The sequence below is a fragment of the Lissotriton helveticus genome, chromosome 6, assembly GCF_964261635.1.
Source record: "Lissotriton helveticus chromosome 6, aLisHel1.1, whole genome shotgun sequence".
In the NCBI taxonomy this organism is placed as follows: Eukaryota; Metazoa; Chordata; class Amphibia; order Caudata; family Salamandridae; genus Lissotriton; species Lissotriton helveticus.
In genome coordinates, this window is record NC_136067.1 from 1,235,201,367 (window position 1) to 1,235,226,699 (window position 25,333).

At 48.6% G+C, this 25,333-nt stretch overlaps 1 protein-coding gene across 3 annotated transcripts in view; it reads left to right on the forward strand.

The window, feature by feature from the left end:
• KAT14 (lysine acetyltransferase 14) overlaps positions 1 to 25,333 on the forward strand; it is a 532,685-nt gene that overhangs the window by 269,880 nt on the left and 237,472 nt on the right. Inside the window, exon 5 of one of the 3 annotated variants that reach the window (XM_078648952.1) lies at positions 24,792 to 25,208. The exons of 1 other annotated variant lie outside the window; for it this stretch is intronic. In XM_078648952.1, the coding sequence (XP_078505078.1) occupies positions 24,792 to 25,208 (417 nt within the window). Of the gene's footprint in view, positions 1 to 24,788; positions 25,209 to 25,333 lie in introns of all 3 variants that reach the window. One more of the 3 variants, XM_078648951.1, reaches the window with a different exon arrangement.

Consider the following 25,333-nt stretch of genomic DNA (forward strand, 5'->3'; position numbering starts at 1 on the left):
GAGCGGCTGCCCTCAACAGGCCCTCTCCAAAGACTGAATCGGTTTATCATTGAAGTCCCATTTTAGAAGTTGGTAAAAGACTGCTAAAATTGAAACTTAGCAGAACCCTTTTTCCAGTTAAAACTTCGATTTTGGTGTGTTTGAAACTAAGAGTTAGTGCATCTCGACCTAAACCTTTTGACATACTCACAAGTGAATTTAAACTATTTGAAGCAGAAAGATTGATACCTCCAGATTTGACACTGGGTTACCCATACACATAATAAATCACAATCCATCAGGTGTGACACATTTTGAGAGATGAGTGCACTCCAAAAACGGCAAGTAAAAGATTATTTTGGAAATATACAAGCTATTCTTCCATACCTGTAAGATTTAGAAATACGAAAAAGATGGGAGAAAAAGATAGGTTGTAAATTCACCAATGAAGAATGGCACAACATATTTACAAGAACATGTTCAGCAGTTAAAAGGACCGTGGCAATGGAAGTAACATCCAAACTTGCATTATACTAGGGCCACGCTCCGATGAACTTTATTATTGTTTTGGTACTGCATAAATACTTAACACATTGCCCTAAGTGAAGCCTGCCTGCTCTGTGTCATAGCTACCAGAGGGTTGAGCTCAGGTTAATTTAGTGACTTTGAGTGTTCACCCTGACAATGGTTGTGATTATTCTTTGAGGGTCCAGCAAGAAGCGAAAACTCCAGGGCGAACACACAGAAAAGGATCTCTAACACCCTGATTCTGGTGGATAATAACTTTTCTAAGATGAACTTAGTAATATTCCTACCTAGGTGGGTATCCTTAAGCTTTAGTTTAGAGAGCCCCTCTGAACACAGAGTAAAGAGTCTAACAACGTGAAAGTTGCTGTGCATCATCTTGTCTTTTTCCATAATGGAGAAAAAGATTGGGAAGCATGCCACTCCGAGTATAGCCAGATCACTTTATTAAACTTACTCTGTAAAGGAATATGAATTTCCTCCTTTCTCAGTAATGGAGCCTCAGTCCATCCAAAATGTGGAAATTGAAAACCAGGCCACAGCACTGCAGATTTATTTGCCTTATTTTAGAAATGCTACCCATTGAAAGGTTAGTGACAGAGTCAGTGGCCCTGTTTATATTCGGCTCTTGTGACGTTCATCAACAGGTGGAAGAACAATGCGTGACACCTACTTATGTATGACTTTATAAAATCCATTCTGTAATTGGGAAATGGATACTAGGGCTGTGTGTGATTATAGTTATGATGCAAGAGTTCTTTTTGGAAGCAATTATGGGCACACCTACTACATTAGTGTCCTGTTTGAGTTGCCTTCCCTTTCTGCAAGTGTGGTAATCCTTCATTTAGGAGTCTCATAACAGTGCATTTCCCTCATTTACAAGTTTCTGTGCAGTTATTAGACTATATACTAGCAGTTGGGAAAAGATCTAAAAAGAATCCTACAGGTTAGGTTTTGAGATAGTTCTTTTGATGCAGTCCTCTAATCGATTCAATGTTGGATTTAGAAGTAGACAGTGTATGGTTCTCCAGTTTGAGCACTTTCATTATATTACCATGCATTCTCTATCTTAACCTTTGTGGAAGAGCAATTTTAATTCTGCCTTTACGAAAGCATAAACTGAAAAACTTCACCTCTGTCAAGTGCAAGTTCAGAAATGTAAAGTATTCCCAGATCCATCCCGCTACAGTGAGGATTGTAAAATCGTGGTACTCTAAAGAAGATATCTAGGTGACTTTTTATTCTCTGGCAATTGTTTTTTACTGTAGTCTGTGTGACAAATCGATTTTTCACATGTCTTCTTTTCTCTGAAGCTTTTCGTTTTCTATGTATTTTTACTTCTAGAATGTTACTTTAATACATTTTTCTAAGTTTGTTGTCAAAGTGTGGACACATTGCCTCGGATTTACTAAACTTTCATGCAACACATCAAGGAAATTCGCTGTGTTGCTTGAAAGGGGGGGGAGCAGAAATGTTCCATATTTACTCAAATATGGCGCACTTCTCTTTCCAATGTGTTGGTGCACTTGTGCATCCTAGCGCCAAAGCAGGCATTTTCGTGCCATGATGCAAAGTTGCCTGTATTTTAGTCATAATAGTTTTGTACAGTAAGGTTACCTTCTTGCACAAAAATTAGTCAATCTTGGTTTACGTAACAGTACATGGTTTGATGCTCAGGAACACCCATTCTCCACCCATGTAACACCTCTCTGATGTAAAGTAATGCTAGGCAGTGCCAAAAAAGTGGCGCACCCCACTATGCAAAATATTAATAAATCTGGGCCGAGGTGTTTTCTGTTAAATCCTTCAACGGACACTTGAGTTTGAAATAAACCTAGTCAATGTGTGCACTATTCTCTGGTTGGTCATAAGATAGCAATGTATGGCAGTTGATTAAATTCACAAGGCCAATACTCCCCGGGAAAAACGTAAACTTAATTTTCTTGAAAAGGTCCATTTTGTACAAGGTTGTCCTCTGTAAGAGATCATATTCAGAGGAATATATCTAGTGATCTGTCGTCTGAGTTGGTGAAAATTATTACGTCCATGCCTACCAATATATTTCCCCTCTGCTATATTCTTTTATTAAAATACAATGTAAACATGTATTATGTGTTACTGTAAATTGCCTACCATTTCGGTTGTAAATACTTGTCTAGTCCATGTTCTTTCTCTCAAACCACATCCAGTATCCGTCTTCACTCAAATATTTGTCTTGCCAAATGCTATTGTCCCCTGTTTTAAATACATTTGAGGGGCACATCCATTCAACCACCAGTGGTCTGTCCATTCAGCACTTCTAGTAGAAATTTAAGATAGTTTCCAAGCAGCCTTTCTAGCTGTGCCCATTCCCAGTCTAGACTTCCACTGTAGTCGAAGGTGAAGACTATGGACATCCCCCACCCCCAACCCCCTCATCCCCAGTATCACTATGTTTCCCTTTAGTGCCATCTTTGAGGAGTTCTAACTATTTCCTGTGACTCCTGTTAGGGCAGATTACTTGGCATGAACTGTGAGAAGAGTGGCACTAAAAATGTCTTATCTACAGGACATTTTACCTGCAATTATTGTGGCCTGCAAAGAAATTCTGGGATGGGACACTGCCTGTGAGACCATACTGTTTCCACTGAGAAGAATTCCCCTAGAGCTTTGGGACCCAACTGTTAATAGAGGAGTAGTATATGAGCAGTGCAAGAATGATGCTTGACAATCCACGTCTGTTGCAAGGACTCTGGCTTGGTCTCTAGAGAAATATTGTGATGTACATGAGAAATAGAGTATACAGTCTTGAGTCCTCTGAGCCTCAAACCATTTCTTTTGGCACCCCCTTCTGTAGGTGGGGGGCTCTCAATTCATCTATGCAGTTTTCACATGCATTACTTTAGTAGTAATGTGATTTTCACAACAACTGAAGACAGACAATAGTGGGCGTGGCTTGACGCTTATGGGATAGGACGCTGACTGCAGGAACTTCCCGTGGGGGAGTCCTGCATCTGGCCCTATTCTAAACTAAAAAGCCATTCCTGCCGCCAGTGGGGCCCCTGGAGCTGATCACCCTCACATTTTGAGTACCCTGTTTGGTGGAGGGGCGAACGTAGGGCCTTTTTCCGTTCCACTACGAGGACCGTCTGTTGCTCTGCCGCAAGTCCAAGACAAGATAGTGGCTCCTGGGCTGACACTCCCGATGTTGCCGATGCCCGGACTCTGACCCGTGGGAAGCTGTTGGGGCCTCACCAGTCGGGGATAGAGAACTTTCACCTGCCCCCTTCCCCTAGGTGGGGCACAGCAGCAGGGCCTGGGCGGCCGACGTGTGAGCACGGTTGGTCCAAACAGGGCGTGCTCTTCCGACCGGCATCCATGTTGTGGCCTGCTGAGCCGAGCCTCTCCCTGTGAGAGTTGGAGGGTTGTGACCTGCGGGGAACGAGTCCTTGAGGCCCGGGTGGAGAGGCTCCTGTCACCTATTGCCATTGCAGGGCCCCGGGGGTTATTAATTGGAGCCTGCGAGGGGTGATCAGCATCGTGACCTCCGTCACGCACACTCAACGACTGCCAAGGGGGTGATTCATCTTGAGTCTGTGAGAACGCAGGGCTCCTACTACCAGCCGGCTCCTGTGCCACAGTGAGACCACAAAACTGGCAGCAGATGGCAGAGAGGTTTGGGCTCAAGGGGAGGCCTTCGCAACTGAAGGCAGGGCTACAAAAGGGGGTGCTGCAAGGCCCCCGAGTTCTGACTTTCAGGGGCAGCACCTAGACCATCAATGCCACTGTGAGCCACGGCACGGGGCTGAGAGCCGCCCCCAAGCAAACCCTTTGACCTTCCGAATGGCTGTGCGACTGTGCCGCAGATGGGTCGACTGCAAGGGCAGGGTTGCTTCCCTGGCTGCCCCTCATCCAATCCTAAAGGTGATCTCCCATACCAAACGCAGCCGCAGAGCCCTGGAAAGGCCCGAGAACTGGGCTCATACATATGGCCTACTTAATTGAGAGACAGAACTTCAATGACTTGTGAGACATTTTGCTGACGGTTCTTGATGATGGCCCCCTGTTTACCTGAATGACCTGTCTGCCCCACTAGGGACACACAGTGAGGCTCCCTTAGCCCACTCTGACACCTGCTGTGCATACTCCTGCTCTATGCGACACCCTCCTATTCTCCCCTACATTGGTCCCTTCCCTGGGCTGTTTTCGGCCCTCTGCCTGATGAGACTCTAGGGTATTGCCTCAATCAGGCCTTTTTCCTTCTGAGCATGATGGGACTGCACCTCCTCCTTAATAATTGGTCCTCAAACCTTTGTGTTGCTCTGATGTCAATCCCCTCCAACCTCCCCCCCCCCCGCAAAAATGCTGCACCAACAATGCTGGAAAGAGATCCAGGGGCCAGCTCCCTTCACATCCGGAAATGAGGTTGACCCACCAGGAGGACTGCAACGAGTAATGCAGGACAAGCTGGACTCTATCCTAATAGCTATCAGAGACTCGAAGGAGACCTTGGAACATAAAATTAAAATTGTGGTAGAGCATCTTAGGCCCACTCCGAATTGGTGGAACGCCTCACAACTATAGAATCAACCCTATAAGAGTTGGTCCCAAAGATGAGGGACTTGCAGACCTGATTGAAGGACGTACTTGGGAGGCTCCAGATACTGAAGGAGCAGGCTGAGGACTCAGTGAGCCGTCCCTGCAGAAACATCATCATTGTAGTGGGGATACCTGAGCAAGCAGAGGACACGGAAATGGTTACTTTTTGTGAAGGCTGGCTTCGAAGTGTTGTGGCCCTGGATGACATCTCCAGGACACCTTTCACCTCCTAGCAGGGCACCTCGCTCTATTGTAGCCTGCATTTTGCATTTTCATGATCACATCTTGAACTGCGCTTGTGACTTGGAGCAGATATGTGTTGATAATAGCAGGGTGATGATCTTCCTGGACTTCACCTTAGCAGTCCAGATACCAAGGGCATCTTTTCTGGCGGCCAAATAGAAACTCTGTAAGCTGGACATCAAGTATGCCATGCAATACCCAGCACGTTTGCTGGTTGTTACTGCTCAAGGAACTGTGTTATTCTCGAACCCCAAAGAAGTGTGGGACTGGCTCAGTAAGTCCAGAGGAAAGGAGATGCCATGCAACCACGGTCCTGGAGTCGCTCAGGTCATAAGTGAAGGGCCTCCACAATGCATCTGGCCCATAGGAAAGCATTGAAGGTAGCCTGCAAACTTGCTGTTTCGTATTCAGAGCAGAGTTTCCTTTCTGTCAAGGGTGGGGCGGATGGCTCAGATTCAGGCACGACTTTGACTGCACACTTGACACTGCCCTGATTGGGGAAAAACCTCAGGTCACCCCGCATGCAGATGATAACATTCACTGATCTCAGTTGGTTGTGATGGTGAGCTTGGGGGGGGCAAATGTGGAGGTGCTTTGCCCTCCCCTTCTGTGAAGGCAGCCCTCACTATTTACCCACAGGGACCCAGGGGTGTGGTTTCTCTGGCTGGTTTCCATCCCAATCCGCTGACGCTCATTTCACTTTAAGGGGCTTCATCTTGTTCCAAGCACTGCTGCATAGGTGACTTTCTGGCCTACTGGTTTGTTTGATTGAGGATGCCTGTTTGGATGGGGGATATTGCCTTACTGTCCTGGGGAGGGGTAGTGGAGTTTTATTTTAGTTGTTTGGTTGTGGATATAGTGGGTGTCTATTCTCTACTCGACCACAGCCTGCTCTGGAGGTATTGCCGCCGAGCAGCTTAGTGCACCTTGAGGGGCTGCTGCTTGGTGGTCCTACCTGAAGATGGGAGATAACATTATTACCTACAAACTTCTCTCCCAGAATGTGTGGGGTTTCAATAGTATGGTTAAGTGTTTTAAGGTGCAGGCTTATCTGCGGCGCAGAGAGGTCCATTTAGGGTTACTGCGATAGACACATCTAAATACTAGAGAGGGGGTGTCATTGTGTATGCTCTGGAGAGAAGCCATAGGGTCTACACAACAGCCTTTGCTAGAGGGTTCTTAATTTGTGCTCGACCTGGAGTTCCCTCTGAGGTCACCGGTGAGATGGTAGACCCTGAGGGGTGTTATTCCATTCTTATGGCTGGCTGGACGGCAGTAACATCTCTTTTGTCAATGTTTATGCACTAAATGTCTAACAACCCCTATTTTTGACACGCTGTCCCATTTCCTGGCTCTTCTATTCCCGCTCGTGATCATCTTTGGGGGAGGACTTTAACTGTTCCCATATGTGGATTGCTCCCACTCTCCGCTGAAGGACTTCCCTACCAGTCATGTGGCTGGAAAATTCTCTGCCTGGCAACAACACTGAGGTTTAATTGATAGATGGTTTAATCTCCACCCCCAAAACTGGGATTACTCGTTCTACTCAACTGTACATGCCCTTCATGTCTGCGTAGACACGTTTTTGTGCTTCCATGACATGTTAGAGGCCATCGGGGGTATAGAATGCTTGGCCAGAATCATTTCGGATCATGATCCCTTACTGATGGCATTACGCTGGAGGACCACCCGAACGTGGATTCCAACCTGGTGTCTGAAGACTGCCTGCTTAGAGGACTCAGTATTTTGTGATACTCTTCGTGAACATATCCAGCACTTCTTTGCTGAAGAAGTCCAAATGCACTTAGACTTCACCTCGTCTGTCATCCGTCAATGAGCTGGGTGGGACGCATCGACACTCCAAGCACAGTTCTGCGGAATCCTTGTTGCCTGGTCTGCTCTGTCCTCCCCCCCTCATTTCTCGGAGCCGGTGTGACCTTCCTCAAATTAAATAGTTTTACGAGGCCATGCTCAGTGTATTTGAGCAGGCCGACCTATCTGGAGCACCTTCAGGCCCCTCGGGTCAGATGACATCTCATCAGGCTTCACGTCAACGGCTTCATTATATAGGTCTACTGCAGGTGTTTTATTCGTATAGTGCCTCACGGATGTCTGTGCATTTTAGATTTTCCATGCTTACAAAGGAAGGACACACGGGCTACGGCCAGGTCTGTGGGCCTCTCTGTAACACCTTGCTCCCAGTCTGCCTTTCGTGGAAATAGAAGTTTTTTTTAGCTGCATCTGCCATACCCCAGCCACCCTCCTGCACAGACTCCTCAAGTTGTGCGAGGACGGGGATGCAGTACATTCCAGCCTCGTAGGAATGGTAGCCAGAAGTAATCCAATAGCCACTCCTCGGCAGCTGCTGCTTCCAAGCCTTCCTAGTTTGGTTTTGCGAGACCATGCCAGTCATGTTGGAAGGATAATTAAACCTCTTCTCCCTCGCTGGTGGTCCCTAACTTCGGACAAATGGGTCTTGCAGATCAATCGGGATGGCTACTCACTTCCTTTTCTGTCTTTACTCCTCCTTTACCAGCCAACTGAAGAATGGCTGGCGAAGGATCATCTGTTATTGCTCCGAGGGAAAGTTACATCCGTCCTGGCCAAGGGGGCGTTAGAAAAGGTTAGAAAAGGTTCTGATTTCAGTAATAGGCAGTGGTTGTTACTCTCACTACTTTCTGATACCAAAAAAGAACAAAGGATTACATCCTATGCTAGACCTCCGGACCGTCAATGTATTCTTCAAAAAGGAGAAATTAAAGATGCTTACGTTGGCTCAGGTCTTGTCTGTCCTAGACCAAGGAGCCTGGCTGGTAGCTTTCGACTTGCAGGATGCATATTTCACATCCCCATTCTGCTGGCCCACAGTCGATACCTGCAGTTCCTGGTAGGCCACAAGCATTTTCAGTTCACTGTGCTACCCTTTGGCCTTACCAGCGTCCCTCGGGTGGTCACCAAAGTGATGACGGTGATTGCAGCTCATTTGTGCAGGTTAGGAGTTTCAGTCTTCCCCTACTGCGACGACTGACTGTTGAAGGCGTCCTTGCCCCCAGACTGTCTACCACCTCCAGACGACGGCAGATTTCCTGCATTCGCTGGGGTTCACTATAAACAAGCCGGAGTCACACTTGACTCCTTATCAGATGCTCCCTTTCATCGAACACAGTGCAGTTTTGTGTTTATCCTCTCGTGCAGCAAGTCCAGGATAATCAGGTTATGAAACAGATGTTTCAGCTTCTATCCTGGATTTCGTTGAGAGTGATTCTGAGGCTGCTGGGTACTCATGGCCTCCTGCATACTGTTGGAAAATCATGCCAGGGAGGGGCTCTGCAATGTGACCTGAAGTTCCAGTGGGCGCACCATCAAGGGAATCTCTCTTACATGGTTCAGATCTCAGAGGGAACTGCAGTGGTGGTTAACAAACAGCCATTGAGTCTGAGGCAGATCTCTCTCCCTTCCCCATCCAAATCTCACAGTAGTGAGAGATGCATCACTCCTAGGATGGGGCAGCCATCTGGGAGAGGTGTAGATCACAGGACACTAGTCTCTGGCAGAGTTGGGGCTTTACATCAACTGGTTGGAACTTTGGGCATTCCGACTAGCATCAAAAACATTTCTTCCCTCTGTCAAGAGGAAGTTGGTGCAAGTGTTCACAGACAACATGACTACCATGTGGTACTGCAACAAAGAGTGCGGTGTGGGGTTGTGGACCATTTGTCAAGAGACCCCTATGCCGCTGGATCTTGTCGGAACAGCAGGGCATGAATCTGGTGCTTCAACACCTGGCAGGTTCAGCTGTCGATGCCTAGCTGATCATGAATGTGTCTCCAGTCGGAGATGGCACAAGGTCTCTTTCAACAGTGCCGAGAGCCTTGGTTAGAGCTGTTCGCCTCTGAAGCGAACACTCAATGTTAGTAGTATTGCACAATGGAGTTTCCAAGGCGGCTATCGCTCTGTAATGCTTTTGTGGCTTTCCCCCCATACCACCTCTGCCTAGAGTTCACAAGAAGATAAAGAACGACGGACCCAAGTAATTCTTATGGCTCAGACTGGGCAGGGAGAGTCTGGTATCCAAAGCTTCTTCGAATGAGCATCGATCCTCAGATCAGGTTGCCTCTTAACCTGTCAAATCTCTGCCTACTTGCGTGGAGATTGAGTGGTGATAGTTGATAGTGTTTGACCTTCTTCCCAAAGTATATAGTGATCTTGGCAGCCAGTCAGCCCTCCACCAAGACGGTATATGCCTACCAGAAACCTCAATTGACCCTCTTTCTACTTCTCTATCTAATATTCTTCTTTTTATTCTTACTCTTGCCTAGCAGGGATCTTCTTTGAGCACACTCAAAGGTTATCTTTCTTTGTCTGCTTTCTTGCGGCAGCCTGACCTACCCTTTTTATTTAAGTCCCCTGTTGTGAATAGGTTTCCTTAAAAGGGCTTGTACATATGTTTCACCCTACATCCTTTATCTTGCCACAGTGGGATCTAAATCTGGTTCACACATATCTCACTTGTGCTCCCTTTGAGTCATTACACAATTGTCCCCTCCCATTGACCCTATTCCATCTGTGTCAGTAGGTCACACTGCCCACCTTTTTTGCTTCTCCGATTCCCTCTAAGGGAGTGGAGCATTTCCCTTGCCTGGACCCAAAAAGAGTTTCTACTGTGACTGCCCAGAAGAGTTCCAGCTGGATGACCAACTCTTTTTGGGGGACATAGGAGCTAAAAAAGGCCAGGCAGTGCAGAAATTAACCATTTCACACTAGTGTGTTGTCTGTATGCAGTTCTGCAACGCCCTTGCTAGGAAGCAGCCTCCTGAAAGTTTTACGAGCCCATTCCACCAGGAGGAAGGCTGCGACTACGGCGTTGGCTGGTTGAGTGCCAGTCCTGGACATCTTTCTGGGCTACAATGTGGGCTTCACTGCACACGTTTGCAAAACACTACTGCCTGGCTAGTCTGGTCCGCAGGGACTGACCTTTCTCCTTTTTGGTCCTGCAAGGCTTTCTAGTTTATTAAATCTGTCCGCTGCTCATCGCCAGGAAGTATGGCTTGGGTATCTATTTAAAGGTAAGGAATCTGCAGCTAGAAGTCTCTCCGGTGAACAGGTTACTTACCTTCGGTAATGCATTATCTTGTAGAGACAATATCTAGCTGCTGATTCCTTACAGACCCACCTATGCCTCCCCAATCTGTAGACTTAATAATAGGACTAGGGTTGATCCCCTTTACAGGCCCTAGTTTTGACACACACTAGTCAGTTCACTTCATGGCTCTGCGCTTCTGGTGTGGAAAAAGTGAAAAGTAACTGGTGTACACGCACCTGGTTGGTGCCCATATAGACTGCAACTTCACTACCGATGCCAGCAAAGTTACGCTGACCCGAACAGTCACCTGATGGCACGCAGGTGTACTGCTCACGCAAAAGTTTCTGGATCCAGTTTGGTTCCTGGGAAATTAAATGGTAAGGAATCTGCAGTTAGATATTGTTTCTACCAGATAATGTGTTACCGAAGGTAAGAAACTTGTTCATATGGCACGATTCCTGACTGGTTGGAAGGCAATGTGGGGGCGGCTGTAGCAGCCTTCCAGGCGAGCTCGAGCTCTGGCCCCACACCCGCACTAAACCAAACAGCAGTTGGATAGAAGATCTCCGACAAAGTACCCCTATTTTAGGGAGCCTTTTGGGTATTGCACCGCCGACCCAACGAGGAGCAGCCCAAATGATGAAGCATGACACCTGAAAGGGTGTGTGAGGGCATTAAGATCCAACATATGGATCCCCATCTATTACCCTTTTGGGTATAGTGGGACCAAGTCACTTAGTGACTCAACAAGCACCCTTCCCAGAGGAACAGCATAATCTCTTTTTTGATAAACGTTCATCGAGGCCTACTGTTGGAAATGGGATCCCCGGCTGGCCAGGGCTTTCGCCAAAGTCAGTCAGAGACCACCACACCCAAGTCAGGGCAAGGGAGTTACACGCCAAGATAACCCCTACTCACCCTCTAGGTAACGTGGCGCGAGCAGCAAGGCTAAACTTGGAGGCGATGTAGGTTAAGTATTTGCGCACGCACCCCAGCAACAACAACCAAAGGCCCACCACAAAGGAAACTCCACACCAGGTTATATAAAAAATAGCCTTTGTATTACACCAAAACACATTAGCTAAAACACACACTTTACAATGTGCCAGAGGCACGGGCAGAATTTACAAGGGATATGTACAAGACAGGGCCACCTGGACCACTGTCAGGAATCAGACGTAGCACTTTCAGAAATAGCACTTAGTACATAGAATATAGCACAAAATAGCACACAACCAGTAATTACTGGTAACCAGGACCTCACTAGCACCACCTGTACTAGGGAGAAAACAACCACCTATGTATCACAATACCTGTAGGGGTGCAAGAGGAAAACACATGATGCAATGCATAACATTCATTCAGAGGTGTAAAGGCACATGACGCATAAACAATACATTCAGAGGTGCATAGAAAGTACAATTGCGCCAAACTCACGTAAGTCACCACCTGTGACTGTCCCTAGGCCCTCTGGCCTTGTTGGGGCTAGGACGCCCTGTGTCCAGTGTCAGGGTCCTAAACGTAGCAGTTGCCCACAAAGTGCTGGGCAACTGGTGCAACAATGTTTGAGCCTGCCAGGGCTCAAAAACAACAGTGGGGGCTCAAGAGCCTCTCTGGGCCCTTCACAACCACTTTGGCGCCTGGAGCCTCTCTCCGGGCCCTAAGAAATAAATGTGGCCCCCTAGAGCCTCTCTGGGCTCTGGGACACTGGGGGCGCTGTAAGCGGCAATGGTGCGCCCTGAGCCTCTCGGGGCTCAAGACACAAAGCGCGAGGTCGCGCTACCGAGGGGCGGGGGGGGCGGACACCGACAGTGTGTCCCGGCGCCCCTCCCGTGTCTGGTGCACTCACCGGCTTCCGGTGCAGGTCCGGGGCTCCTCTCTAGCTCGGGGAGCCTCGGGCGGCCCCCGCAGGCAGCGCCTTCTTCTGGTCTGCCAATCAGAACCCAGGTCACCCGGCGAGCCTCCCGCAGCCACAGCCAATGGCAGCGCGGCTCCCGGGTGACGTCAGCAGCTGCTCCGTGGCTTCTCAGTGACTGCACCGGGGCGCAGGGTAGGCTCCTGCCTGCTCCGGTGCTTCAAAACTGCCGCAGCTTCTCTGTGGGAGGCGGGGTAGGCTCCCGCCCTCCCTCTTCCGGTTCCGGTTGTCCCGGAGGCCCGCCTGACTTCCTGCTTCGATGCCGCCAATGGCAGCGCGGCCCCGGGGGTTTGGAGGCGGGACTTCCGGGTCGCCGTAGGCAGCGCGGCGGCCCGGGTCTCCTGGGCTGCGGCGGTGATTTAAACACGGGGTGAGCTCCCGATAATAAAATAAATCACGCAAATATGCGGCGTGGGCAGCCGCTAGAGCAGCAAAATGCAGGGTGGGCACCTGCCTTACAAAAGCGCTCCCAGGCGCTGATGATCAATATAAAGCGCTCTCAAGCGCTAGTGAGCATAAACCACAGCGCTCCCAGCGCTAGGACGAAATAAAGCGCTCTCAAGCGCTAGAGAGCACAAAATGCAGTGCTTCCAGGCGCTGGAAGCTAGCAAAGTCCAGGCAAAGTCCTTAGGTAGGCAGGGGGGACAAGGCTGGGCCCAGAGCCAGCACACTGGGTCTCCAGGCAGGGAGACACCCCAAGTGGCGGTCCTCTGGCCCAGCGACAGCAGCAACAGCCCCCTCAGGATCCTGGAAGAGAACAACTTCAGTGGGGACACAGCCCCATTTTTATACAGTGCATTCCTTTGTCTGAGGGTGCAGAGTGGGGGCGGAACCAGTCGCAGCTGGTTCCTGAGTACTCTGTTTACCTCAACCACCCTCTCTATTCACTGGCAGGGCTTGGGTCATTAGACACACCACAGGGGGGCGGAGCCAGCATTGTGTGGGGAAAACCCAGCCCATCCAGGACACAGGTACACTCCTCCCACACATTACTCATGCAGATCTCCCACTCACCACCGGGCAGACCCATCCAGACTTCCTGGAGCCTGGCATGCCAGCCAGCTCCAGCCAATCACACGCCAGCACCCTCACAGCACACGTACAGCCATGTCTAGAAATGGCGCTTCGCTACTAGACACATACATGCTGCATACACCGTTGCGCAGCATTCACTCACACGAGTTCACACATACCAGACTCAAGCCTGTACACCCCACGCATCAGGAACTACCAGGGACACATACATTCCCCATGCATTCCTATGGGCGGGCAGGCCTAGCTCAGCACATGCACTCAGAGTGCGCACGCACTTTCCACTGGGACACAGTGAAAGTGCGCAGAATCCCTAAAATCACCATTGCCAGGTCACCATTTCACGCAAAAAGTCTAGGGGTGAACCTGCCCTAAGGGCCAAAGTCCAACATAACCCCCTTCCAGCCAAAACGCAGGGGAGAACAATCACCACCGTGATGGACTTCCCTGCTTGGGGCGATAGAACACGGACGCGGGCCCGCAACTGCAGGGACACCCTCCTGTTCTATGCCACGGTGAACCCATGGGATTCCTTCTAAACACACTGTCTGGACCAACTGGGCTACCCCACTGGTACTCCCAAGTTGTCCGCGGCCAGGACCAGGCCCTGGGCCACCCAGGTGCCACTGGTCCATGCCAATTCGCAGAGCGGGGGGTAGTAACCCCTGGCACATAGGAGCCATTCTCCACTCTTCCTGTCTGCAAGACAGGACTAGACTGCCACTGGTTCTCCAGCCTAAGGCCTACAACCTCAGGCGGACCAGGAGTCTCAGGGAAGGCTCTCCTCCCCCTACCTCTTCTCCTAGGGTTCCTCCTCCCTCTGCGAGGGGTACCCCTAGAACGCCATTCCAACCCAGGGCTTATCCACTCAGGTTGCACCGGGGTCAGAGGTGGGCTCTCCCACCCTCTGCACCCCCTTCCAGAGGTCTGCCCTCTCCCACCTGGAGAAGTTCCTCTGGAAGAAGAACCGGTCAGGACACTGGTTACAGTCGTCCTACCCTTCAGGTCAGGCTGATCCTGAACCTGGCCTTCCAACCTCTGGTCTAAAACCTTCGGTGGAACAATTGCCTGGCACTCCAGGATTTCTGGGGACTTACACTCCATCCCCCTGAGGCTAACAAATGTCACATCTGTTGTGTGACTGTCTGTCTGGCGCAGATCTCCCGCCCTCTGTCCACCTGACAGTGCGTGAAGATCCCCCAGACCAGAAGTGTTGTTACCATGGTCACTACACGGGAACCTAGCCCAACTGGGTAGTCCCTGACCCACTGGTCCTTCCACTGGGGAACTCCCCCAATCACTCCTCACTCTGGACTCCTGTACCCTCCCTACCGGAGCGGTACTGCCAGACTCTAGAACCACAGGAGCTCTGGTTACAGACACTCCAGGTCCTCTACTCACTAGGAGATCCTCCTCAAGTGGACTAACAGGACAGCCTAGGTCCCCAACCTGGTGTTCCCTCAAGAAACCACCCAGGTTCTGAGACAGGGCTTCGGGCCTCTGGGGGCTCTCAGCCACCCACTGACTCTTGCTCCACTGAGCCAGGCAGTCAGCCCCTACACCCTTCTCACTAACCAGGGACCTAGCTGGGCTACACTGAGCCTCTTCCACCACGCTGGGCTGGAAGATCCCTGACCCACTACTTTTGGAGTCACTCACCAATGACTCTACAGAACCTCTGGTCCCTTCCCAGCGGTCTGCTTCCTCTGCCAGCTCACATGGTTCAGACAATCCACACCCTAACAGGTGTTGGCGCAACCCTGGTGAACAACAACTGAGCAACTGCTCTCTGAGAAACACATCGAACAATAGGTCCCAATCACATTTCGTGGGCTCCCGTACCCAATCACACAGGGCTTCACAACAGTCATCCTCAAAGTCTTCCCAAGACTGATGAGACGGTTTCCTAAGGTTCCTAAACCTCAACCTATTCTCCTCCTCTGGGGAAACAGGAACCATACTCTGGGAACTGGGACTTTCTAGACTGAGATTTAAATAGCTGCCACCACTGGACCCAACCCACCCTGGGGGATCCAGACACTCAACACTGCGCGCAGGGGATAGTCTACCCTCCAGAGCTACTTTGCCTCTGGTGGCGGCCCTCTCAGCCTCCTCTATCCTGTCCTGCGCTAAGACCCTCTCGGTCTCCAGCTGTTGCTTCTTAACCTCCAGCTGTTGCCTTCTAATGCCCAGCTGTGCCATAGCCTGGGCATGCTCCAACCTGAGCTTTTCTAAAGCCAGCTGGTGCTCCCTTTCTCTCCTCCTATCTTCCAGCTCCTCTGGGGACAGGGAAAGGGATGAGGCGCTGCCTCCTAAACTGGACCCAGCAAGGGACTCCCTATCTATGGGGTCCTCACTATCTGCTGGCGTCCCTGTGCTATCATCTTCCTCCTCCTCAGACTCTTCAGGGCTCCCCTCTGACCCACCACCCTCATGGTGTGAGACCCGGGCCCTCTCCGCACTGTGCTCACGCTCCCAGTCATCCTTCTGCCATTGGATCAGGTTACCCCTAAGTTGGGACTGGGTGTCTGACTCATTCACTTCAATGTCTCTCTCTTCGCAAAACTCTCTCAGTTCATGCAAAAACAGACCCCAGACATTAAAAGCAGACTCCATCTTGGCAAGATGCTCACAGACACGTGCAACACAGGGGACTGAACAATCTGAAGTAAGAGGACACAATTCCAAAACTTCAACAATCTCCTTATCAAAGAGAACTCATACTCATGCGTCCAGGAAAACACACCATTCATCCACACACACCCTCCCCTCGGATCGGTAAGGCAGTTTCTACCACCCCTGACTTCTCAACCTGACCAAAAGCGACACAGGTACCAAACTCTGGAAGCAGGGCGGGGGACAAATGTACTGAACACAATCAAATGACACTCTTCAGGAGAAGAAAATAATGAAACTTCCAAAACAATACAATCCCCTAAAATGTGGTCATCTAAATGCAGAGTTTTGTGGTGCAGCCAGCTGCTACTAAGGTACAACGCAAACACAAATCCTTATCCCGCCGCTTGCCGCCAATGTTGGAAATGGGATCCCCGGCTGGCCAGGGCTTTCGCCAAAGTCAGTCAGAGACCACCACACCCAAGTCAGGGCAAGGGAGTTACACGCCAAGATAACCCCTACTCACCCTCTAGGTAACGTGGCGCGAGCAGCAAGGCTAAACTTGGAGGCGATGTAGGTTAAGTATTTGCGCACGCACCCCAGCAACAACAACCAAAGGCCCACCACAAAGGAAACTCCACACCAGGTTATATAAAAAATAGCCTTTGTATTACACCAAAACACATTAGATAAAACACACACTTTACAATGTGCCAGAGGCACGGGCAGAATTTACAAGGGATATGTACAAGACAGGGCCACCTGGACCACTGTCAGGAATCAGACGTAGCACTTTCAGAAATAGCACTTAGTACATAGAATATAGCACAAAATAGCACACAACCAGTAATTACTGGTAACCAGGACCTCACTAGCACCACCTGTACTAGGGAGAAAACAACCACCTATGTATCACAATACCTGTAGGGGTGCAAGAGGAAAACACATGATGCAATGCATAACATTCATTCAGAGGTGTAAAGGCACATGACGCATAAACAATACATTCAGAGGTGCATAGAAAGTACAATTGCGCCAAACTCACGTAAGTCACCACCTGTGACTGTCCCTAGGCCCTCTGGCCTTGTTGGGGCTAGGACGCCCTGTGTCCAGTGTCAGGGTCCTAAACGTAGCAGTTGCCCACAAAGTGCTGGGCAACTGGTGCAACAATGTTTGAGCCTGCCAGGGCTCAAAAACAACAGTGGGGGCTCAAGAGCCTCTCTGGGCCCTTCACAACCACTTTGGCGCCTGGAGCCTCTCTCCGGGCCCTAAGAAATAAATGTGGCCCCCTAGAGCCTCTCTGGGCTCTGGGACACTGGGGGCGCTGTAAGCGGGAGTCCCCCTCCCGGGGACTCCCAAGGCAATGGTGCGCCCTGAGCCTCTCGGGGCTCAAGACACAAAGCGCGAGGTCGCGCTACCGAGGGGCGGGGGGGGCGGACACCGACAGTGTGTCCCGGCGCCCCTCCCGTGTCTGGTGCACTCACCGGCTTCCGGTGCAGGTCCGGGGCTCCTCTCTAGCTCGGGGAGCCTCGGGCGGCCCCCGCAGGCAGCGCCTTCTTCTGGTCTGCCAATCAGAACCCAGGTCACCCGGCGAGCCTCCCGCAGCCACAGCCAATGGCAGCGCGGCTCCCGGGTGACGTCAGCAGCTGCTCCGTGGCTTCTCAGTGACTGCACCGGGGCGCAGGGTAGGCTCCTGCCTGCTCCGGTGCTTCAAAACTGCCGCAGCTTCTCTGTGGGAGGCGGGGTAGGCTCCCGCCCTCCCTCTTCCGGTTCCGGTTGTCCCGGAGGCCCGCCTGACTTCCTGCTTCGAGGCCGCCAATGGCAGCGCGGCCCCGGGGGTTTGGAGGCGGGACTTCCGGGTCGCCGTAGGCAGCGCGGCGGCCCGGGTCTCCTGGGCTGCGGCGGTGATTTAAACACGGGGTGAGCTCCCGATAATAAAATAAATCACGCAAATATGCGGCGTGGGCAGCCGCTAGAGCAGCAAAATGCAGGGTGGGCACCTGCCTTACAAAAGCGCTCCCAGGCGCTGATGATCAATATAAAGCGCTCTCAAGCGCTAGTGAGCATAAACCACAGCGCTCCCAGCGCTAGGACGAAATAAAGCGCTCTCAAGCGCTAGAGAGCACAAAATGCAGTGCTTCCAGGCGCTGGAAGCTAGCAAAGTCCAGGCAAAGTCCTTAGGTAGGCAGGGGGGACAAGGCTGGGCCCAGAGCCAGCACACTGGGTCTCCAGGCAGGGAGACACCCCAAGTGGCGGTCCTCTGGCCCAGCGACAGCAGCAACAGCCCCCTCAGGATCCTGGAAGAGAACAACTTCAGTGGGGACACAGCCCCATTTTTATACAGTGCATTCCTTTGTCTGAGGGTGCAGAGTGGGGGCGGAACCAGTCGCAGCTGGTTCCTGAGTACTCTGTTTACCTCAACCACCCTCTCTATTCACTGGCAGGGCTTGGGTCATTAGACACACCACAGGGGGGCGGAGCCAGCATTGTGTGGGGGAAACCCAGCCCATCCAGGACACAGGTACACTCCTCCCACACATTACTCATGCAGATCTCCCACTCACCACCGGGCAGACCCATCCAGACTTCCTGGAGCCTGGCATGCCAGCCAGCTCCAGCCAATCACACGCCAGCACCCTCACAGCACACGTACAGCCATGTCTAGAAATGGCGCTTCGCTACTAGACACATACATGCTGCATACACCGTTGCGCAGCATTCACTCACACGAGTTCACACATACCAGACTCAAGCCTGTACACCCCACGCATCAGGAACTACCAGGGACACATACATTCCCCATGCATTCCTATGGGCGGGCAGGCCTAGCTCAGCACATGCACTCAGAGTGCGCACGCACTTTCCACTGGGACACAGTGAAAGTGCGCAGAATCCCTAAAATCACCATTGCCAGGTCACCATTTCACGCAAAAAGTCTAGGGGTGAACCTGCCCTAAGGGCCAAAGTCCAACACCTACTTTATGCTGGACCTTCCCACTCCTATCTAAGTGGGAAAGAGGCCCCCCGCCCCCCTTCTTGTTGTAAAATTTTGAGCCTTCCCATGAACAGGGTGCACTGCTAGCTGCAGACTTCGAGCTGTATCATCTCTGCACGCAGAAGCACTTCGCATTTCTGGCACTTTCCAGTGCCCTGTCAGTCCCATGTGGCTGTGCATTTGGGTGTTGCTACCTTACTACAGTTGAATACTGCACTATGCTGTCGTCCCACTAGATCCAGAGGGGAGATTGTGACAGGGAAGTGTACATTATTGGCATGCAGCTGCCTGCGTAGGAGATCTAGAATGCAGATTATGTACTCTGCTGTTCCGCTGCTTGACAAGCCTGCTCTCCCCTACATGCAACGCCAAGAACGTTCCCAACTTGAGCTTCAACTTGTTATACTTGAAGATCTCTTCCCCGAGAGTAAGTTCCTAATTCTGTCCGAAGGCACATGCTGGACTTACCCTACTAAGCACATTCCTCTACCGTAGCACCACCTTCCTGATCTCGCACCATCCCCTGCCTTTGGCCCACTTGAGAGACTTCTGGAGAATCCCATGCCCACGAAATGAGTCTTTAAACTGAATGGGGAAATGCAACAATCCCCATTGATCTCCATTCCTAATGCTAGGTAGGAATGGGAGACAACAGACTGGGAGAGAAGTGGGAGAGTCACAGATGCACAACAGACGTTCTGTTGCCAACTAACAGGAGCGCTCTCTACCAATTACAGGCTCCTCCTTTCGATAGCTTCATAAGATATTTTACACTCTGACTTTGCTGAAGAGGATGGGCCTGAAGGCAAACGCCTGCTGCTCCAGGTGTGGTGCAAGTGATGAAGATTGGGATTGCCCTCCAATCCAGCAATACTGGGCTGCTATCCTGGCAGCGCTCACATGCATGATTGATATGGTGGTCCCACAGACATAGATGTTTCCCTACTTGGTTATGTTAAAGATTTCCACACACCTAATCGCATGTTTCTGGCACTAGTCTTCCTGCTGGCCAAGCGGTGGGTGGCAGTGAGCTGGTAGAGGGTCCCACCCCCAAGTGTCAAACTGTCTCAGCGCAATGGCCTTCTCCAAGGAATAGCTTTACACGTACTGAGACGCTATGCCGCCTAGTTCCTGACCTAAGATCAAAATGGATCTTCTCCAGATATATCTCCTAGATGACGGAGCACTCACGGATGGGGGAAGACAACGTACCCAACGTGTCATGTTCCGACACCCCCAGCTGACTCTTTGAAATACTTGGGATGATGGGGCTGCCTCTCTAGCCTGCAGCTTTTTTTTCATTGTGTTGCGTCCTTATGTTTGAGGAGAGAATTACTGGTGGTGAAGAGGCTGGGGGCCTTGGATAATTTTGCACACCCTGTGGCAGTGGTCGAAGTGTATTTAAAAAAATGTATGGGAACTGTGATGCTGCGAGCAATGGGGACGGTGTGAGGGAGCGTGTGGGTGTGGTCAAAGGCGTGGCTAAAAAAAATGCTCTTACTTTTTTTCTGTCTTTCCCCTTCAGGTAACTACATATAACACATTATTTAAATGCAGAGGTTTATTTGGAAAATAATAAGTGCTCTGGCTTTCGTCAGGAGACAGATTCTACAGGCCCATTTCTCCTGTTAGGACCACCTAAAACAGACACCATGAAACCCTACAAGTGGGGAGAGGCTGTGGTATAATGAGGAGAGGATGTGGTATAATGGCCAGAACTGCCGACCTCAGAGCTGGGTAACCAGGTTCGAGTCTCGGCATCAGCAATATCTTGTGTTTCTTGGCGAATCACTTAATCTCCCTGTGCCTCCTGAAAATAAATGTGTCCTTAGCTTGTGCTCAAGCGTCGGTGTTGTTGATTAAGTGCCGGTGCTGAGCACTGGCAAAAACCGGCTCAAATTAAGCGTTGCTTAAATGAAAATGAAATGGAAGTTATGTTGATCAGTGGGAAATGCACTATCATGCATTATGGAGCCAATATTAGTTAATGCACTGCACCAGAGAGCCACAGAATTGATCCTGGTTGGTGCAGTGGAGAATAGTGACGTGTGTATGTTTAGTGATTCAGGGTCCGTGCCTTTGACAGAGAGCACTGTGAAAATGTAATAAAGTTTGTTTGCGACAAAAAAAAAACCTGAAGACAGACAGGATAGCCCTGTGAACATGTAAGTCATTATTTTAAACTTGTAATGTACACAGTGTATAAGGCTGCTACAAAGTGCTCAGAATGTTATAAGATAAAAAAAGTGCTTTCAAAATAAAGATTTTAGTAATACCCAGACAGACTAGACTGTACGAAGTGCAATTTTTTTTTTTTTTAAGTACACACATCAGATTAGCCAGTAGCTCCCTTATAATACCTCGCAAAAAGAATAACTGTGTGTCTTCAGGACGCACAGTTTTTTAATAACCGTCTTTTAAAAGCACACAGTTCACAGCTTAGCTGGCAACTTTATTACATACCTCTCCTAAATAATAAATCTATCTCATCAGGAAGCTTCAAGTGATTCTATCTATTAAAGCCAATACCGGCTTTCGAGCACCCTTTACATTTGCAGAGTGACCAGTTACGCACTTTTACATTTCTTTCAGGGAAGCAAACACCCTGGCAAGAAGGCTCATTTAGCTGACTGCCCAACCCTCCCTTTCACAGCACAGGAGACTCCCTGCCGTACACTTCAGTTGAAGCACTTCAACTGTTGCAATTAGCCGTCCCTGGACGGTTGTGTTTACGCAAAAAGTAGGGTAACTGTTTTTCAAAAATGTAAAAAGTGTTAGCACGCCTTGCCCCTCATATCCCTCCCCCCTCCATTTCGAGCACTGCCCTATGGTGGGTGACCTCATCAACCTGTATCTATTCTGCAGATTGTGCTCTGTGGCTGTGTCTTGCCTGTTAAGTTGTACTCATTGCTCAAAAAATTCAGTAACAATTCGAACCATACCTAATTTTGGCAACCTTCCTCCGGATCGTTTCTGATCTATGTGAATCCTTCTTCATATCTATGTTCCAGATTGGGATACAATTCTGCGATGTACCGCTTATAAGTAGATCAACTAGGTTCCTGTGGTTTGTTTTTTGCGCTTCCAGTCAAAAATCAAAGATTATTAATTTTGCAATATCACCGAAAATATCGTGCGTGCTGGAGAAGAGTATGCATATTTAAAACTTTAGTTCACTTTTTTCTAGCCCGCAATTCTGGTGGCTTGTACGATTAAACTCTTGAGCATCTAATGGCTGCAATACAAGTGTCTCAATTAGGCACCTGTGACTAATTTCGGGAAAGCAAGATGAGGTGACGGGTACTTTATTTTTTTCTCCACCATATTCTCTTACTTGAAATCAATGTAATTGCAGTTGTAATTAGTTTGTGTGCAGTATTTTCTATTGAAGCAGTTTTTCAAAAACCTCACCACTGTATAATATGGGTGCATTCATGTAGTATTTCTGGACTCTACTTCGTTTCATTTTTTTATTTTAATGTGTCACTATGTGTGCTTCTATAATCCTCTCACACTGCCTACTTCCTTCCCATGCTGCGTCACTGCTTTCATAACCCAGAAGGGCGTTTCGTGCCTCGTGGTTTTGAGCCCTAAACCTTGTACTTTTATGTTTTTGCTCAATTTCATCTCAGTATCTCTTAATAACATGCATGAATAATTGTAAATAATTTGATTTGCCAGCTTTCAAGTGCCCTATATTATCACAGAGATGCAACCTTCTTTGAAGTCATAGTAGTGTCCGCCACTGAAACACTGTTCCAAAACTTCTGCAGTATGACTGATAAACGAATTTAAAAAACATCATCCAGAAATCATCACGTTTGAGGACATGGCTTTTATGGTCCTTTCAGATTGACTTTGTTTACCATCAGTATGTCACCTGCAGTGCAGCCTGTTCTTCACTCAGCTTGCAATATTAATCATTATCCCAAACTGAATATGTTTCTATGCATCGTCTGTGCGGGACTACAAAAAGAGCTTTAGTAAATATAGCTAGACAACACAAGACTATACATTGTTTGGTCTGACGAAGATTAATTTTTCGATGTGACCCACTTTTGGATCAGCTGTGCTTGTTTGACTTGGGTGACTCAATAGTTTAATGATATTCTACAACCCATTGCTTTAAATGTATTGAATCCATTTCTCATCTCTGAAGCCATGCCAATCTACAGTATGTATGTTTCTTCCCTGCATTTGTTTTCTTGGGAGTAGTACTACAACTTGATCGTCGATATCTGGGGTATCTTCACGCTCGTTGATTCTAAGGATGTATCCCCCACCTCGACTTATGTACTGTTCCTCCAGTTTAACAAGTGTGTTGAGGCTATATTCCATAAATCAGGAGATATTTATCTCTTTGCAGCTCACTTCTGGTGGATGTTCGAAATTTAGAGCAACTTCTGCCATTTAGAAAAGTGATGAAAACCTTATATAATGAGCAGATGGAGCTGCATTGAGCTTTATTTAGCCTATTATAAATTCTAGTGATGGATTAATAGTTCTTTTGTCAGTCGCCATAATCCATAACCACCTATGATATGAATAGAATATATAGGTATTGGTTAAGCAAGTTCTTGCTGTCAGCCCACCATTGTTCATGATCCTGTTGCTAACCGAAATAACAATTAAGGTTTTGTCTCCCTTTTGGATATATTTAGCTACTTTACTCTCTGATACTGACCTAGCTATACTTAAAACCACCTCTATCTTTCTACTGTTTCAGATACAATTTTCATGTCCTCCTCCTCTTGACCAGTGTTTTATTTTAAACGACTGTACGTTTTTTATATTTTTTAATCTGTGCCTTTCGTTTGTCTTACTATTGTCCCGTTCCTCTTACTGGACAAGGTTTCCTGCCTCGTCCATTTACTCTCCTTGCATCTGTTGGGTAGTTATACAGTGCTCTTGGTTTTATATCGAGAAAAAATAGTACTATTAACTTAGTTAAGCATATGTGGTAGAGACATACTCATTCCAGATTATTGATGTTATTTTCTGATCAATTTTTTCAAAACATGCTGTATGAATTCAGGTCATCCGATTCATGATGGAAACTTAATTAAATATAAGCCCCTCATAAAAACACTGTAGACCGTATCATGCATTCTCACTGACACATCAATGAGAGTGAGCGCCATTGGCGCTGAAGTAGCTGTGTTTCTGTTTGCTTATCCTGGAAAAAGCACAGGGTGAGTTAGTCATTTTACTGCACCATTCATCATGTGAACTTGTGGTCTTTAGTGTTGGATCCCACATCTCTGTGTAGATTTGCTCCCAGCTGGTTACTCATTGCAAGAATTGCTTAGGAGCAGAACTTACTCTTGCACTGTTTCATTTTCTAAATCATTCGAGGACATAGTACAGAAGGGTACAGTTTTAGATTCAACAGGGAAGTCAAGGAAATATTTACAGAGCTTTATGAGAAAGGAACTATCCATGATGAATGTATATAGTATACCTACAATTTAAGTAAAAGCTGTTATTTTAGATTATTCCTTTATGTTTAACAAATTTCTGTTGTTAAGGCTCTGACTTTACGTAATGTGGTGTCATAGATCGCCCACAAGTTAAGGAGAGCACAGGGTGATAACACAAACCTATGGTGATAGTGCTTATTTCATAATGCACTGTACAATTGGGTAAGGATGTTTCTTCTAGCTTCCTATTCTCAGATTTGTTGAGAGAGTATCTAACAGTGATTTGGAAACAATGCATTTCTGCTAAAAAAAAAACTACAGCTTTGCGATTGTTGAAGCCAAACTAAGTAATGTATCAAATATTTGAAGGTCTGTTAGAATGAACAGATTCTTTATCTCTAGCAGCTTCAAAGACAACTTTGGACCCAACTGTTTTGGTGGAAGGGCTCAGAAAACGAGCAAACTGCAACCCAATGGAGAGAGCCATCGAGTTAAAGGAGAAACGATCTTGCATCCAGGAGGCTAAGGATATTAGGCGAGCACAAATGGAGACAGTTGGCCTCCTGGATCGGAACAAATGTCCTACGCCGGTGAAATTCGGCAGCAGGAGCCGTCACCTTGATATGGTCCTGGAGAAAGGAGAGGTGATTGACTTTTCATCCATGAGTTCCTCAGACCGTACTCCTATGACTAGCCCGTCGCCTTCTCCATCATTGGACTTCTCGGGTCCAGGAACACCGGCTTCTCATTCAGCTACTCCTAGCCTGTTTTCTGAGGCAGATCTTGTTCCAGATGTGATGCCACCACAAGCCTTATTTCATGGTGAGACTCTGCTGTCGACCACTTTTTTCTTTTTTTCTTTGTCACCTCATTTTATTAGATCTTATTGCAGTTGCATAGTAGAGATTTTCATTTAGCATAGTTCTGATCCAATGGCTCTAAACGCT